At 27.3% G+C, this 19,779-nt stretch overlaps 1 protein-coding gene across 2 annotated transcripts in view; it reads right to left on the bottom strand.

Annotated features, from left to right (window-relative positions):
- Window positions 1-3,673: 3,673 nt before the first annotated feature.
- The window catches only part of LOC107437977 (very long chain fatty acid elongase AAEL008004), a 30,366-nt gene continuing 14,260 nt past the window's right edge, over window positions 3,674-19,779 (bottom strand). For both annotated transcript variants that reach the window (XM_043050817.3, XM_043050818.3), the window contains exons 5-7: window positions 19,433-19,538; window positions 11,716-11,852; window positions 3,674-5,573 (exon numbers count right to left, since the gene is read on the bottom strand). In XM_043050817.3, coding sequence (XP_042906751.2) covers window positions 5,184-5,573; window positions 11,716-11,852; window positions 19,433-19,538 — 633 coding nt within the window. In that variant the 3' untranslated portion in view covers window positions 3,674-5,183. The remainder of the gene's footprint in view (window positions 5,574-11,715; window positions 11,853-19,432; window positions 19,539-19,779) is intronic.

Here is a 19,779-nt window from a genome sequence, read left to right as displayed (position 1 = left end):
TAACAAAAGAAATTTAAATCAAATCTAATGTTGATATTTACAATTAAAGAGAATTTAACAATTTAAGAAAAACAGTTTTCAATAAATAAATATTTCTCATTTGTTGTGACAATAAATAAATATATTAATTTTTTTTTAAGCTTTAAAAATATTTCACTTTTTTTTTCTTCATTCAACATTGATAGACTTATGCCAAAATTTAAATTGTTCATAGCTCTTTCGCAAAAGTTTCTGAATATTAAAGGGCTATAAAGAATATATTTATTTAGAATTTCCATACTTTTTAAAATTTTAGGTGATGAAACACATAGTAATGAAACACATTTAACAAGTCAATTTAAACTTAGTTATTTAATTTATATTTTAAAACATTTTAGCATTCTGTACAAGTCTGACAGTTTGATTTTGCATTTAAAAAATCAAATTAGTAATTTATTATTTAGATAAAGAGCTTTCTTTACAGCTAAATATATCTTGTTAATATATATATATATATACATATATATAAGCATGCTTTAGAATACTTTTTTCTTTGGACCTTTCTTAGAAAATTAGATCCAATTGAAAGCTAAAGGTTGATTCTTCATTGCTCGTATTCATTATTGCTTAAATTTAATGACAAAAAAGCATAAGCAAAAAAATATTCTTTTTAAAACTGAAATAACTTAATTTTATCAAATTAAAACACCTAATATTTATTAAATAAAAAAAAACAGGTTAAATTGTTTAGACAAAATAAAAATTTATATTTTCTAAAAAATATGTTTTTAAAAAATATATTTAAAAAAAAAAATGCTGCCCAATAGCATAAAAGAACCTGGCATTAACAAAAATGGCTAAAATCAAAACCTTACTTACTGAAAAGTAAAATTTCTAATAATACTAAAAAATAAAATAAATAATTAACTTTTTAAATATATGTCACAGAACATACATACATAAAAATGGTTAATAACTAAAAATAGCAAAATTTGAAAGGAAAAAAAAAAGAAGATAAATTTATAATGATGACTATTTCCAAGTTAACAGAAAAAATAAATCTGAAAAAAGTATATTAAGCTTCAAGGAGTTAAAATTGTATGTTATTCCAAATTATGTAATGAAGTAAAAGGACAACTAAGAATACTTAATATTTAGCTCAGAAGTATATATACTAGGGGGAAATCAATTTTAAATTGAGTGCCACAATGTTGTTAGAAATACTTTTTTTTAATTGTATTTCAGTTTTCCATTAAACACAATGTATTTATAACCTAATTCGGCAATGGTAGCAACTGCAATGGATCTAAAAATACAGTCATTGATAAAAATATGATTTATACTAGATGTGAATAGTTTCGCCTCACAGAGTTAGGCACAAATTTGTGAAGATAAATATAGATTCAATCCAGTCAAGTGGTTATCATTAGTGCTAGGCAATATTAAAAAAACTTTTTAAAATATTGATATATTGCCAAAAAATATTAACATTTTACAATAAGGGGTAATATTTAATTCATTTACACTGGACAGTATTTTTGTTACCCGAATCAGGATATTTTTTCTTTCAAAATTGTAATCATCACAATTTTATCGTATTTAACAATAATCACCATTGATAATGATGTGGTACTTTCATATCAGACATTTATCACTATCAATAGTGTCAAAGCAACACTGAATATGATAGAACCTCGATCAACCGTTTCTCAGTGGATTATTAATTTCGAACAATAGATACGGGAAAATGACGAATGTGAGTATACTTAAATTACATAATGACTTGAAAATATATAAAATTAATAAATTTGCAATAAAGAAAATAAAAAATATTTTAATTGAAAAAATTATGCACTTTCTGCAAAAATATTTACAATGTAAAAAAGGGATAAATAGATTTATTTATTTTAAAAAATTGTAAAATTTTGGGTCTCTCTTTTCAGCATAAACAAATTTTGTACACTTGTTACAGATTGCTGTTCCTTTTCTGAAAGTTTGTATGAATAGAAAAAAGCTCCACATTGTTTTGAGGCCTTCCATAAGCATTTGTTTTTATCAGTCATCATTGGTATTCATTTTACAACTTTTGCAAAATATACCTGAAACGACAACACCACAAGTTTCTACATTTTCATCAACTAATGCATAAACATCAAACCTGTTAGAGGCATTCACCCAAACTATAACAAATCCACATTTTCTTCTTCATTAGCATCAGCAGTTACTGTTTTTCTTGTGAAAACATATTAACCTTAATATCTTTGCTAAATGCTGCTAGTAGTTCTGAATGATAGACTGAATCTGCTAGTCCTGAAACTATAAGAAACTAGCAGATTCCTGAATCTGCTAGTTTCCAAAACTATTGATACGGTCAATATTAACATTATAAGAATAGGATTAGTGACTGTTTAAAACAATACGATACAGGAAAATGAAAAGTGTAAGAACCATGGATCAAGGTTCTACTGTATTGTAAATAAAGAAAATATCATGATTTAGTCACATAATGGTTTAATTTAACAATATATCACGATATTTTACTAATCTAAATTATTTTTACACCAGACAATGTTACTTGTTACCAAATAAAGATAAAACTTTTTTTTCCTTCTTTTTTTACAAAATTGTCTAAATTTCAATTTTAACTGAAAAAAAACTAGCACTCACAATAAATTGAATTCATATTCACACTACATCAAGATAGTACATTTTAAAACATCATAAAAGCAAAAAATATCGATATTTTATGATAAATCACTTCTAGCTCTGGTGATCATTTAAACCAGTCAAGATCAATTAGAAACAAAACAGTCAGAGAAAGGCACATTAACTAAATGACATTTTTAAATATATTTCATGTCTAGCTATAAGATATATTTTTTAGTTATCTTCTAGCATTCACTATGCCTACATATCACATGAATGTATGAAATTTTAATAGTTATTAACAGCATTTTAAACTATTAATCTTGGAAAAAAATTTAATTACAAACGAAAAAAAAAGGAACTGCTCTCAGGCTTAGCTCATAGAATTCAATGAAATGTTTATTTACAAGTTTCAGAAAATGGCACAAAATACCTAGTGTTAAAAATTATTTGTAACGAGAGGAAAATCAAATAATCAATATGTCAAGTTAAAAAATAAATAATCAATATGTGAAGTAAAAAAAAATGACTGTTTTATTAGTTTAGATTTTTATTACCTAATAATCTCTTCAAGACTAGTAAAAAATAATTTCACTCTGAAACATATTGCTTAAATTACAAACAACATGTGATTGAATAATATATTATGCGAAATAGTAATGCAGTTTTTATTCAAGTTTAAATAAATGTTAAAAGCCAAAACAAAAATAAATAAAATAAAGGAAAAATTTATTTCATCAATATAAAAGGAAAAATAGGAAAATTGCATAAAAAAATGCTACACGAATGTCAACATTAAATAAAAATGCACTTCTGTATATAATTTTAAAAAATATCTTAAAACCTCAACAAACAAAAAATCTAAAAACATTAAATCTAGCTTTACTTGCGGCGAAACTGCTGCTCTCCACATATAACCTCATTCATTATACTACTTTTCTCCAAATGAAATAATTCAGGTTATTTTTCAAATCATAGATTTTAATAGCATTTTCCATTGTGTAAATATTTCGTAAAATTCTATGCCTTTACCTTGAGAACGTTTCCCTACTAAGTACCTTCAATTTAAAAAAGAATTTTTAAGCTTTACTTTAAAACATTTTAATAGTAAATAAACATTGTGATTCCACATTTGCCATCATTCTAATTATTAAAATATTTTTATATAATGCAGAGCTGCAGAGTTATGAGCAGATATGTTCAACTTCTAACTTTTCTAAGATTCCAACTGACTTGTAGCCTATTAATATTTATTAGTTTTATTAATGAAGTGCTATTAAGTAAGTGCTAATTATAAATTATGTATATTTCAATTTTTATTATGTAATTACATTTTTATTGCATCATAACAGTTAAAAAAAACATATTTCTACAAAATATTGAAATTATGCAAAACCATTGTAAGAAATGAGCTAGAAATTATAAATATATGTTAGGTAGTTATGTTATGAGCCATAAATTATAAATATATGAAATTAAAAATATATGTTACAATAATTTTCATGCACTCAAAAGACTTCCTTTTTTTTTTTTATTTAGCTATAGAATCTAACTTTTCGGCAGCGTTAAGCAAATTTTTCTAACTTCCGCAAAATTGACATCAACTCAAACTCCACGGCTCTGACATAATGACAAAAACAATATAACACTAGACCTAGTAAAGAAAAGTTTCGGGCGAAAGCTCATCTTATAAATATAGAACATTGACTAGTAAAAAAAAAAAAGCTTTTACTGAATTAACACTTCATTTTTATAGTATCTATTTATGAAAAACAATAGAAAAAATTTACAAAACAAAAATAAAACAACTATGCTATTTTAAACAACTCAATAACTATCACTAACCTCATAATATAAAAATACAAAGCTGTTTTCATGATGTGAGTCAAAAACGGGGTAAAATTTCACCTAATATGTTACATATTTTCCATGAAATAATTACAAACAAGAAATGCAACTAAAAAATAACACAAATATCTCAATGCAATGTAACAGCTCTTACATAACCCTAAAGATGAAGACATCAAAAAAGAAAATAGGCAAAGTTGTTACTTTTTTTTATACCTTTTGCTACATATAGGGGAAAGAAATTAGTATTACATCAAAAGACGCGACAAAAAGTTATTTTAGTAAAAATGCAAATGGTAGTTATATTAAATGCAACTAGTAAAGTAATACTGTTATTAAACATGCACTTTAAACTTTCATAAATACCACAGATTTAGCGAAATGTAGAATGAGTTTATGCTATACAAATTTTAACAGTGCAAATATAAAAATATTTTCTCATAAATTTATATCTTACTTAAATTTATAAGTAGTATTAGAAATTCTGTACAATTGTGTGCTATTAAGCTTACAAATTTCAAATAAATAAGGGTGTACAGCTAAAACAAACTTCATTATACATTACAAATGTAGTCTATAAAAATAATATTAAAAAACTTGCCTCACATAATTTTGTACCCAAAGTGCCTGAGATTCCTCAATAATACAATGCAATTATACAATACCTATATAACATTACAATTAAAATTGAAACTATAGATTTAATTTATTTAATTAACTTTCTTTTCTACACTAGGTTCTACTAGATCACTTTGGCTTAAATAACCATTGGAAAGATCTGATGTACTATCTGTATGACTGTGTATACCATTACTGCTAGAAAGTCCATTTTGGTTTGTGCAACTATTTGCAATTTCGCAGGAAAAGCTGTGACCGTTCATTGTTGCGAAGCCATTTTTCAATGTTTGTGCAGTTTCATTTCTTTCGGTATCTTTTGCTTTGAGAGCTTTAGCTTTGCGATATGTACTTCTATAAAAATCAGCAAAAAGGAACCAGAATAAAACAGAATGGAATCCAATCCACCATGCAAAACCTTGTGGATAATTACAATCTCTGAACAGCAATTGAAATGCGTGAGTGAAGATCATGACGAATTGAATCTATAATAAACAAATAAAATAGGTCAGTTAGAACAAAATTTTTTCAGATTAATAGTGAAAAAATTGTTTATGAAAAAGTTTTGTACACATACAGGATGCCAAGGTATAACTTGGGCAAAGCTTCAAACTAAGCATTTTTATCAAAGACCAACATTTAAATCAAGTATAAATCTAAACAAAGTAGGTTGCATCATCTATTATGTTGCTCCAGCATACAGAGCTAAATGGGCAAAAGAATGGTACAAGCAGGGCTGGCCGAGGAGGTTAAAAGTACTGGTAGAAACAGATTAAAACTAGCATGTCAAAAACCTCTTCCTGCCACATAACACTGTAAATTATTATATCAAGTTTTTACAATAATGAAATGGAGTTACATTTTTAGTTTATTTAAATGACTTATTTAGTAATTGCAAGAATTATAAAAGATTATTTTTTTTTTAATTTTCTGGTTAAAACTATACTATCATAATATACTTGAACACACAAACATCGTTCACAGAAAATTTTTCTTCATTCTGGAAATTTTTTGCACTATCAACTAGAAAAGAAAAAAAAGCACCTCTTCATAGAAAGTTTGCCTTTTTCGAATTACCGAGGAGAAAAAAAAATTTTTAAGCTTTTTCCTACCAATGTAAACACGATTTAAAATTATATTCACATGATTTAAATTACACAGAGATTTCTATTTGCATGATTTAAGATTGTGCATCGTGTTTTGCATTTTCATAATTTTATAGCTTCGTAATCATGTGATTTAAAAGGTACCATTCAGGTTCAACTGACTTAAAAATTATAAATTGCAATTTGTATTTACGCAATATTAAAATCAAACATTGAGATTCGTATTCACAGAATTTTAAAATTAAATGTGGAGATTCATATCCGTGTGGTTTAAAAATCGCACATTGAGATTCAGATTCACACAATTAAATGCATAAATAAAGTACTTGCTTCGATCTTTTAATTAAAACATTGATAATATTCTGCGGATAAATGCTTCCTACACACACATTTTCTTGATTAAATTTCAAGTATTTTTTCATTTATTTAAAAAGTGTTTTTAAACATATCATTTTTGGATTTCTATTTTCCTCTTTTCTCCTTTTTTTTCTTTTTTTTTTTTAACAAACTCACCTTTCAGTTTGAAATCAATATTGAGATCTATAAAAATTAAACATTTTTTAAAAACTATGTGATTTTCAAACTAATTTCACCAAAATGAGGTTGTGATGAAAAGGTTGAAACTAGTTACAAGAGTAAATCAATGCGCACAGAAAGTTTTTTAATTGAGATTTTGTGTTTGCAAAAAGTTTTTCATTTTATCTATGTCTGGTTATAATTAGTTTCTATGACTGACAAGGCAAAAACCACCTTCAGACACTTTCATTGGCTAAGAATGACAACCTTATTCACCAGTCTTCAATCCAATAGAAATTATAATTAGGCTATTTTGGAAACAAAGGACTGAGCCATAGCTTATAAGACTTTGGTACTCTTAAAAATAATTCTTAAGGGAGGAATGGGAAGAAATATCATTAGGTAACTTTGTTTCCGTAGCTGAAAATTGAAGCATGCAAGCAGCTTTGCGTGGAGACCGAAGGTAGTTACTCTAAAATTTTTGTGAATACCTTACAGATAGCAATGCTTTAATTTCGATTTTAAAAGTCCAGATGTGATATTTTTATATGCATTGAAATTAAAAAGTATAAGTGTCCCAGTTATTTCTGACTACCTTGTATTTCAAGAATTTCAATATCTAAATCTTTCAACATGTAGGAAAGTTAGATAGAAAATACTTTTAAAAATACTGAAAAGAATTTTCAAAATAATAACGTACATACACAGGGTTCAGCACGCATCATAGTAGAAAAAGTAGTGGGAAAAGTGACTAAAATTTTTTAAAAAGTGATAAATAGTGACTTAATTAAAAACAGTGTTAATATTCAGGAAACATCCTAATAACCTTAAGAATATACAACTTAAAGGGAAAAAAAAATGGTTCAGAAAAATGTATTGTTGTCATTGCTTTAATTGAAATTTTCTTTCTTTTTTAAAAACAATTACATAATAAATATTTTCTTAATTTTTCCAAACTAGAAACAAAGTTGCATGTTTGACTTTAGCTGTTACGGCTTAAAGTAGTATATTAAAGAAGCAGTGAAAGTATACAACAAAAAGATTGTTGCCATCATCAGCGTTTTCATCATAGAAAAAAAATGGGTGAGAATTTCTCACCCTTTCTCAAAAGCAGGGTGAGATTTCAAAAAGTTAAGTGAGATTTCTAAAAACTAAAAAAACACTAAAACTCTTTAAAAAAAATTTATTTCTTTGATTATAATAAATTTTTAACGTCTTCTATTTTTTAAAGCATTGAATATTTTTGGTGCATCATCATAGAAGATTTTGCCTTTACAAGGTATTTGTCCATCTTACATAAGTGCATAAAAAATTTGAACGTCTTACATGAAGAAACCTTACCTACGGTGAACATGTTATTGTAGAGAAATGTGCTCTGAAAGGGGTTCCGTGGTTGTGTTCTGTTGTTCGAAAAGGTTCTAAATAATACTGGTAAATAGGGAAGCTAGATAATGGGGCAGATGATGAAAATAATGAAAGATCTAGGAAGAAAAGTGAAACGGATTTTTTTCTAAATGGCGTAATTCGAAGCTTTTTCCAAAATGCAAGAAATTCGCGAATTTTGAAATTGATTTATAGAATGCGCGAATTTCTCGCGGTAATCATTTTTTAATGCGAGCAAAGAAAAAAATATGCGAGATTCTCGCGTTCTCGCGCTGTAGTGAAAACACTGCATCATGCAAAGTCAATACACATTTATTGAGATGTGCTTCTCTTCAGGAGTAAAAAACGATGTGTTTTTAACGATGTTTTGCACAAAAAAAAGTCCTTTTTAATAGAAATGGCGCAAAACGAATGTGGCAAAAAGTGATTAATGAAATAAAAAATAATATGGTATTAAAAGTATCAAATTGGAAATATGTGCAAAACTGGACACATGTGATCATTGTCCTAAAGCAGGGGTCGGCAACCTGTTTGTCCTGAAGGGCGCAATACTAAATTTGAAAATCACCGAGGGCGCATATTTTACAGATAATCATGCACAATCCTAAACTCAACTGACTACTTGCTGTATATCGCCGTTTGACAAGAGTTAAGTAAATCGCTCTGACTATCATACATTTACATTAGTCCAGGGAGGGCGCATTAAAAATCGATCGGGGGCGCCATGGCGCCCGCCGCGTTGCCTACCCCTGTCCTAAAGGGATTAAATTCGAAATATGCATACGTAATAACATTGTAAAAAAATTTAAAGTGGAATCAAGTGGTTTTTGAATAAATCACTAACAAATTGTCGTTACAATATCGCATTAATCAAAAATATAACACCGTATTAATATGAAATTAAATTAATTCAAAAACTGTCGGAAAACATTAATTTACAACGTAATCACCCTGAATCGAGTGTGTAAAAAAAGTTAACTTTAAGCAGATAAGAAACGGAATTCATTTTAAAGTGGAAAGGTCTATTTTTCTTCATATGTTCAATCCTCTTCTATGCCCCACACATAGTCCTTCTTTACTAGAGCAAGAGGATTGTAATATTACGGATTTAGGGAAATGTGAAATCTTTCTTTTGATTGAAATGGGGGGGGGAGTGTAAAATAAAAAAAAAGGGGGATAAGTGATTAAGCCTTAAAAACAGTGAATAAAAGATACTATTTTTTAAGATAGTGACATTAAGTGAGAAAAGTGACTCACACCTAGCCCTGCATACAGAAGATATTCATTTTTTACAGTCCAAGCCTTAAAATTAGAAAAAGATTTTATTTGGATAATTTCTTTTTCTAGCATGTAAAAAAATTTTGTAATGAGTAATGTGGGCAACAGGGCAAAAAATTTTGTATTTATTAATATATCTACCATGGTAAAAAATTCTTCCCCGTAAGGGATTGACTACTAATATTGCACTACCTTTTTTCAGACTAAAAAAAAAACTCTAAATAATTAAAAACATATGCGATTACTTAACATTTTCTGAAACATTTTTTAAAAAAACCTTACAGAAGTCTAAAAGAATCAAGACAGAGTAAATATAATTGAAGAAAAAAAAATTACTGTAAATAAAACTTGAATTAAAGTTGATATTTAAACAGGGTACATAGCCAAATTTTTCAACAAAAAAACAAGCACCTTTTAAAGCACTAAAAAAATTGTTTTTAATCACTTTAAAATAAAATCATAAACAGGATATTTGTAGTAATAAAAAAAATATTTCTTCCCATTGTTAAAAGTTGTGCATTTATGTACATAAAATCAACAAAATGCAAAATTATGATTAAAAAAACTTTAAAGACACAAAATAAAGAACTTTTTACAAACCCTAAATGAAAAAAGCACTTTTAAGGGCTTTTAAAAAATATAAATAAAAAATAAGCACCTTTAAACACTTTTCAAAAATTCTAAACACCCTGTTAAAAAGACTAACTTACTTACTATTTTTTTTCTCAGTAAAAGTTAAATAATAATAAGGAGATAAATTATTTCTCACAAACTAGTTAAATGTTGTCTGCAGTTTATAAACATGCCATAAGAATAAACTTGGAAGATAAAATGGGTATTTTTTTTAGTACAGTCGTTAAATACATGAGAATTTTTTTGATAAACATGATCTTACAATAAACAAAAATTTCTTAAGTTTAAAGCTCTTCTTTACCCACAGGGCAAAAACAGTAACATTTTAGTATACAGGCTTTAGTAGACCAAAGAAAAAATCAAGACATTTTTCAAAAACAATCAGGGCCAGACTTCAAACCTGGACAAATGACAAGCTAAAAAAATTTGCTTTATTTAAATAAAAAGGCAAATATTATCGCAAAAGAATGATGAAATATATTGTTTTTAATTTTATTTTGCTTATGACGGAAAATTTTAACAGTTTCAAATTATTGATAGAGAATAGAACTTAAATTAATTAGAAATCGATAAATAAAAAAAACTTTTATAGCTGCTGCTTTAAAATAAAATAATCAGTATCAATCGGCTAATATTCCTTCTAACAATAATTAATAAAAATATTTATAATTGAGTTCAAGACTTCCTTAATCAAATAACTTTTAAATGAGGTTTTAATAATCTGAAAATTAAAAGACAGTGAATAAACACTTTACTTAACATTTTTGTGCAAAATTATTTTATTTGATGATCCCACAATTTAAAAATTCTATGATATGATTATTGTATTGTTGATTGAAATTGTTAGTCTTGAAATTCAGATAAAAGAGATAATCAGTAATTGTTAACAAAACTCCACCTTAGATTTGTCACTGCATTTGCAGAATAAGTGTATAATTATCACAATTATCAACATAAAAATTTGATAAAGTAAAACTATTTATTTTTTTACAAAACAATTTAAACACTAAATCCAGCAGGTACTAACATTAAACCAAGCATGAAACATTTAATCCAGCAGGTATGCCGCTAGAACCAGTCATACAATTAGATGAACTTTTAAGTTTGAACTATAGAATTTTGCAATCTTAATTAGCATTTTTATTTAAATAAAGAGATGTTGGGCAAAATATTCATACTTTCAACTCTTCAAATCAAGTATTTTGAAACTCATGTTTGTATTGGTAGAAAATGATATTTTCTGAACACACAAAAAATTAGGAATATTATGACAAAAAGCTAAAAATCAGGACAAATTCCTGACGAAATTAACTTTGTTCTAATATCATGACAACTATGAGCCCGGCAGTAAAAAATCTTTCGTAAATTGTATTATGAAATAATCCATTCATAAAACAAAAGATGAAATTTAATACTAATATGGAATAAAAGTATTTACATTTTTACAAAATAGAATTCAATGAAAAGTATATAAGGTTAATCTCAGATGCTTAGATATTCTCTTAAAACGTAAAAAAGAACAAATAAAACCAGTTAAGAAATGCTTAAAAACAGCTTTTTGTTCTTTCCCAAAGACCATAAGGTTACATCACAATAAAACTAGCCAATAAAGTTAAATTTTCATAGTCATTTTCCTAATAAATAATATATCTGGTAAAAATTATATTCACAACATCAAAGCAAACAAATTCTCTTCATAAACAAATCTTACCATTTGAATTCTGGTCATATACTTTTTCCACCACAGATACTTATTCATATGAGGTCCAATTGCAGCTAATCCATAGTAGCAGTACATTAAAACATGGACAAAAGAATTTATGAATGCAAAAAATGTACTATGGCCACCTATAAAAATTTTTTTTAATTATTTTACCAATATAAAACAATTGAATTTTGAAATCATCCCAAATATTTTATTAAAGGTAAAACACAAATTTAAACAACTTTTTTCAACAATATTTCTTTATTTCAAATATGAAGTGTAAATGAACAAAATACACTGAGAATTAATTTGAGGTGCATGCAGTTAAAGATAATAGAAATGTCCTACAATATTATGTAAATGGTGTGATAATAAAATATGAGTAATTTTGTACTTAGGAACTCCAAAAATTTTCCTAAACCTAGAATGAAACGTCCAAGTAATTTATAGTTAAAATTTGGGTCAAAAAGAAAAATGAATTCTTTAATCCAGAAATTTTTCTAACTAATCAGTTCTTAAGTTTATTAATAAATTATAAAATTTGAAGCTAATTTCCAGTAGTGTATAATTCATAAACTTATTATATATTAAAATATTGAAGAAAAAAAGTCTATAATAAAACTAAAACAATGCATTTTATGAAAATATACTATTAGTAAATTTAAAGAAAAAACCCTGAAACTGCCTATAAAAATACTACAGCATATTTATTTAATAGCTTACCAGTGTTCAAGCTTACATAGTAAAAATTACAGTTTATGATTTCACAAGAGTTGAAAAAATGCCTTTAAAAAATCCTTCTATTACATAGATATACTTCAAATAAGTTTGTTGTAAAAAATATTAACCCCTTAACTGCCGCATATGGCCAGACGATACGTTAACTGCCGCGGGCGTATATATACGCTTTCCCGAAGTACGATGCTGCCAATGAAAGTGTTTGCAATAAATGTATGTATTACCAATTTCGGAGGAGGGGAAGGGGGAATGTTAAAGGGATGTGTTGGAAAAGTTATATCATAATATTTATTGCTTGTGTGTTTCTATTTGAGTAAGGTCGGGTTTATTCTTCTTTAGCTTTCATTTCCCGTGTATATTTGTCGAAAATCCCGCTATCAGTGCAATGAATGTGATGTTGGTTTATTTGTCCAACCATGTTTCAGGATTTATAATACAACAGCTAAGTTTTAACATCTTTTATATTGTATTTTTATTCTCTAATTTAAGTTTAGTATTTTCTTTTTTTCCTTTTTCTACTCGTGAAAGTAAACTGTTTTTAAATTGCAAAGTCTGCATCTTCCCCCCCCCAAAACACCACGTAACAAAGCGCACTTGAGCGAAAAACGATGGCACTGGGGAGTGAATCACGTACATTTTACTCGGCAGGTAAGGGGTTAATAAAAAAATTTCTTAAATCATAATAAAAAAAGCACTTTCATGCAATAACAATACAATATGCAAACCAAAGATCTGTGGGAAGCTTTATAACAGTAAAATTGTTTAAAGAAAACAATCTAATAAAAGAAAAAAGAACATTTAAACTTTTTAACAATTAAAGTTTTTATTCCCACTCATGAAAAACAAAGTTATACGAGTTCATTAAGTTTTAAAGTTGAATTATTATTAAAAGCAAATTTCTCAGACAGTTTTTTATTTTAATATATTAAAACTTGTGTTTTTTCTTTAAAAAAACATTCTGTCTTTGCTTTAAACAATTTTAAGTATAAATTAATAAATTTTTTCATTTCAATTTAATGGAGTTGCAAGAACATAAAATTTAGAAAAGTAAAAAAAAATATCCAAAAATTTTTTTTCAAAGTATAGCAAAAAAAAAGAAAGTTTTATTTTCAATAATATGAAAATTAAAATAATTGCACTTATTTTTATTTAAAGCTTAAATATACCATAAAGATTTTATTACATTTTAACTTCACAAATCATCCCAAGTTTTTATTAGTTTTGACACCTGTTATATCAAAAACAATTTTTCAATGTTGTACAAAGTAAAAAACTGGAAGATATGCAAATTTTTACATCTTTTAAAACAACATAATTTTACATAACAATATCTAAAATATGAGCAAAATTATTAAAATAGTTTTTGAGAGATAAGAAATTGAAAAATTACTCTTTATTTTATTTTCATTATTCTTCACTCAATTTATATACAACATTTGTCAGTTGTTTATTTACATCATTCTTCAGTTAATAAAACACTATCAATATTTAAATTATTCTTAATTAAATGAAAAATAAATATAGTTATTAGTTTCACTTTTGTGTGAAGTATTTTTAGATTTTTATTTACATTGAGGATCACGTAATCTGAGGATTTATATCATTATATCAGAGCTGTTGAGTTGAAGTTTACATCAATTTTGCAAAAGTTAGAAAAATATAAGGAAAGAACTAATAAAGCTTTTATCAAAAGTCTGAAAAACCCACACAATTCCAAATATAGAATGTACTTATTACTCTTTACAGTAGTAATAAGTACATTAAGAGATAAATCTACACTAGTATATTAATATTTTAGTGGAAAACAAGTTTGAACAGTGTTACTGTAAAATATCATAAAAGTATTTCTCAGATTCGCATGAATTGCGTATATTTTGATTGAAGTATATTTTGAAATTTATTTACAATGAGGACCTCATAAAAATATAAGGAAAGAGGTAATAAAGCATTTGTCAAAAAATCTTTCTGGCACTTGGAATAACCACATGAAGCATGGAACTCCTTACTGTAATAATTAGTATATCAATAGGTAAATTTATACTACAGTATTAATATTTTAGTGGAAAACAAGTATAAACAAAGGTATTGTTAGAAATCATAAAAGTACAGTCGAACTCGTTTATAACGAGCTCGGATTTAACGAGAACTCGGATTTACCGAGGGAAACAAGAATATTTGGTTGGATCAATGTTAAGTCTATGGAACAGAAGTCGCTTTTAATGAGCAAGACCCGGTTTTAGCGAGCAATATTTTTCCGTCTTGTAATCTTTTTTCTCATCTTTCTAGTCTTTCTGCCTTATCTTTTTTTCAAAATGATAAGAAATGTGCGCGAAATAAAAAAAAACGCGATTAAATTAATTAATGTAATTAAAGTAAGTAAGTATTAATTAAATTTTAAGTAAATTCAATCATTTGACCTCCCAAGCCCCCCCCCCCTCTTCTGGTTGCACGCCTGTCTTAAGTACCCGTTTATTACGAGCACTCGGATTTAACGAGTACATGTTACGGTCCCTTTGTGCTCGTTATAAACGAGTTCGACTGTACCTCTCATATTAATGAGGATCAAACAACCGCAATTTTAAAAGTCCATAGAGATATTGACTATTACTTTATTATTTTCAAAGTAGATATTCAAAAACATAGCTGCCAACCCTTCCGCATTTTTACTTATTTTAGCAATTTTTCCACTGCACAAGATAAGATTTTCAGCAATTTAATTTGCCTGCCAATAGCTTTATTTTCTTTAATCAGGGATGAGAGTAGTTGGAAAGTAAAAAAGAGGAAATTCATGAATGAATGAATGAATATATATGACAAAAAAGAGCAATTTTTAAACTTGTAAACCATGTGATTATAAATCCCGATGATTAATTTTAAAATTGCATGAATATATAAATATGAATCACATGCATGATTTTAAATTAAAAGAATATGAATCACATGCATGATTTTAAATTAAGAGAATATGAATCCCGAAATGAGGCTTTTAAATCACAGGAATATGAAACTCTATATCGAATTTAAAAAATGCGAAAATCCAAATCATGATGCATAATTTTCAGATCACGTAAATACGAATCACGATGCATAATTTTTAAATAGTGCGAATACGAATCCCACTGTCTAATTTTTAAAGCACGTACAAATAGGAAAATCTATGTTTGATATTACAACCGCAAAAACGAATCACGACATTAGATTTTAAGTTCGTGTGAATACGAATCGCTACATAGGGTTTTAAAAGAAAATTTAAAAGAAAAAAATTTCAACGGAAATTAGCGGAAAAAATGGAAAAATCTGAAGAAAAAAAGCGGAAATCCGCGAATCCGCGGAAGAATCACATCCCTGTTCAATTCAGATGTCGCTATTCCTCTTGCTGTGATCATCACTCTAAGGTGCGACGGATTTCTCCTCTCATCTATCTATGAGGGGAGGAATTAAAATTTCTTCTGTGAGAGTACTCCCTGTTATCACGTGATTTCCTGTATGCAGGGATGAGATTAGCCAAAAGGCAAAAAAGCTGAATATCCACGATAGTAAATTTTACGCGAGCGCAACCCTTCAATAATAAATTCCAGACAGTTTAAGGTAATAAATAATGTGTTGCCATACAATTGTGTACTAATCTATTATTATATAAATGATTACATTGATGCTTAACATTTAGTGAAAATAAAAATTACCAATTGAAAAAATAAAGCTGGAAATTATATTTTTCCTCAGTTCACATAAGAGACAATTATTACTTGAAAAACTACCTGGTTTAGCAAATTAAAACTACTGAGAATATACATTAATATTTCATTTCTTTTAATAAATACTGTTATGTGATTTATAGCAAATATATCAGTAATAATACTTTTTAAATTATATTGGGGAAAAAACTTTAACAATGGACCGAATCATTATGTTCATATTATAGTCTAATCTAACTAGAGCCCTCTGAAACATATAAATAACAGCAAAGTAGAAATATATTAGTAACTCCTTAACATACAAAAATTGCTATTTTAGTTTGAAAAATTACATGACAATCAGCAACTGTTTAGATAATTGTTCTTTATTTGAAAAGAATTTTGCATTTTATAGCATAAATAACAGTAATTATAAATAAAATTTTGATAATGAGTTAATTAACTCTTTTTCCAAAAAAAAAAAAATTTTAGTAAATCCCTTTTTAAGTGATTGCTTTTGTTTGCTGTATCTTTTATGTTTGCTATATTTAGTCGTTAGTCCATCTTCAAACATCTTGTGACAAATCCTATTTTTTCTTCTTTGCAAGCACAGAATGTAAGTTTTGAATATATTCCCTTTCAGTTTCTCGGATGTTGTAACACTTACATAGTCTAATAATCGCCGTTAGAATCACCGTTAACTATTTTTTTTTTTAAATTTACTTCCTACAAGAATCGTGATAGTTGATCTTAAAATTGCGTGAATATGAATAACAATTATGTATTTTGAAATCACATGAATATGAAACTAGATATACGATTTTGAAAATGAGAAAATACAAACTGGGATATCGAATTTTTAAAACGCGTAAATACAAATCACGATTCATAATTTTTAGATCGCGTAAATACGAATCATGATGCGTAATTTTTAGATTGCATAAATAAGAATTATGATGCATAATTTTTAGAATGAGTGAATGCGAATCCCAATGCCTTATTTTAAAATCACGTATAAATACGAAAATCAATGTTTAATATCATAAACCGCATGAGCAAATCAAGACATTGAATTTTAAACTTGCGTGAATACGAATCGCTACATAGGTTTTTAAAATGGCATAAATACGAATCTCAATATCGGATTTTTAAATCTCGTAAATAAGAATCGCAACGTACAATATTCAAATCGCGTGAATAAGAATCGCAACACGCAAATATGAAAAGCTATGTTTGATATTAAAATCGTGTGAATAAGAATCGAGATATTAGCAGATTCCAGGCTTGGGACCACTATAAGGCTTGACAGAAGCAGCATCGTTTCAACTACGAAAATCGGATCTATCTGGAGGGCGGGTAAAAAATTCGGAAAATCTTATCTGCTACATGTAAAAGAGGAGAAAATAGCTAAAATAAGTAAAAATGAGAAAGGATTGGTAGCTATGTAGTTTGAATTTTCTGTTTCTCTTTGAAAATCGGTGAATTTTCTGAAAAAGCGGAATACTTATAAAAAAAAGTGAAATTATTAGAAAATCTGAATTTTTAATTAAAAAAAGCTGAAATTCAAGAGATAAAAGTGAAAAAAGCGGAAATCCGCTAAAAAGCGGAAAAATCTCATCCCTGTGTATGACGACGCGGAAGCAAAGGTTGAAAGAAAATGGCGTGCGTTAAAAAGAAATAGCGGTGAAAATATTTTCTCATTTAATTAATCTCCTTAACATTCATTTATTATGGCTGAACAAAAACAATACACACAAGCCTTTAAGGAGACTTATTCTCTTAAATTTCCTTTTCTTTCTAGATTGAATCTTGGAGTACACAATCTACATTGCAACGTATGTAAAAATGACTATAGCATCGCGTATGGTGGTAAGACTAATATAGTCAGATAAGTAAAATTGATGAAACAGAAGAACAAAGAATTTTTTGGTTCAACAAAGAAGATAGTTTCTTTTTTTTTCAAACGAGTATTAATGAGGAAGCCACTACAAAAGAGACAAATACTAAATGTATCTTCACAACATTTTCAGTAGAACATAGTTTACTGATAATGCTGGAAAACTTTTTAAAAAGATATTTCATAATACTGATATAGTAAAGAATTATAGTTACGGCAGAACTAAGAGTTCAATAGAATGTTTGATTAATGTAAAAAGTGCTACTAAAACATCTTTACAAAATACTTTTTTTAAATAATGCAATTCTTTTTATATACATGTAATACACATAAATAAGATATACATACATATAATTAAGTTTATATATATATGTAATATTGCATACTATAGATTAAATGTTATGTTTCAATGAAACTCAATGTTTATGAGACTTAAAATATTTTACCTTTCCATGTAATCAAGAACTAATAAATGAATATTATTGCGCCATCAAGTAGCTGGTCAAAAATCCTTCTTTTCGTGTTTTAAAAAAAGTTTTCTTTTTTTTTTTTTAAGCTTCTTATATTATAGTGGATTTAATGAAATAATAAATATTAAAATCTGCTTTATTTTATATAAATGTATTAACATGCAATAGAAATTTTCAGCATTTTTAGATACTTCTTCTGCATTTTTTTCTCTCGATCTTCTATTTTTTTTATAACCAGGGTTTGGCAATTACACAAAAGTGATACAGTTACTGATAACTTAATTTTCGCAATAATAAAAAATGATCAGAAAACTATGCGGATTTATCAAAAAATCAACATGATCCACCACCCCTTAATATGTCAGGGTGCGTAATCAGGGTCACTGGGCATGCAGGGTGGAGTTTTTTAGTTAAAGGGTGTGGCGTAACTACCACTACAAATATTAAATACCAAATCACTAGTATATAAAATACGTTTGTTCAGTTTTTCCTTTCATTTTTTGTTTATAGCATTTCGCTCATTTTTTTCTTCTTAATTTTTGTTTATTGACCAGGAGACTTTATTTACTTCATCGGATTTTTTTCTCTTTCCTTTTTCTTTGAGCAATATATTTTTAAGCAAATCAATTGCTTAACGTGAACCATCCAATAATGTTGACAAGTTCATATCACGTTCGCAGGTCACCATTGTGGGGATATATTTATCGACTATGTAAACCTTCATCTACCAAGAGGTACTATTTGATAGATGATGGTTGACATAGTCCATAAATATAATTCCCCACAAGGGTAAATGAGGCAGCCTACAAACCCTGCCTAGAATGAACCCCGACCTTACTCAATATTAACACCCTTAGATCCAGATAGAATAATTTGATAATGTCACTGGAAAAATAAATCTATCATTTTAAATTCTAATATCTATCCAATGGATGCAAAATTACCTGGAGTGAACTTGAGGCCAAACCATACACTCATAGGCAATATTCCATGATGAACTACATGTAAGGTGGTAATTTGATTAAATTTCTTCCTCATAACAAAAAATATCTGCAAAGAAAATTCCCTATTATTTCAGAAAAAAAAAGTTATTTTGCTTACAGTTGACAAGTTATATTGTTCAATGGTTATTTACAGAATATCATAAAATATACCGGCTTTACAATTTTAAAAATAATGTGGAACTTAAAACCCATTTATTTAATAATTATACTTTGCAGACCACTATAGATCTGCTTAAAGTTATATAGTTGAAAAATATATAGTTGGTAAATGTACAAATTATAACATA

The sequence above is a fragment of the Parasteatoda tepidariorum genome, chromosome 5 (genome assembly GCF_982258835.1).
Source record: "Parasteatoda tepidariorum strain Cologne lab strain chromosome 5, Ptep-v5.0, whole genome shotgun sequence".
NCBI classification, from domain to species: Eukaryota; Metazoa; Arthropoda; class Arachnida; order Araneae; family Theridiidae; genus Parasteatoda; species Parasteatoda tepidariorum.
This window is presented reverse-complemented; position numbering and strand designations above follow the sequence as displayed.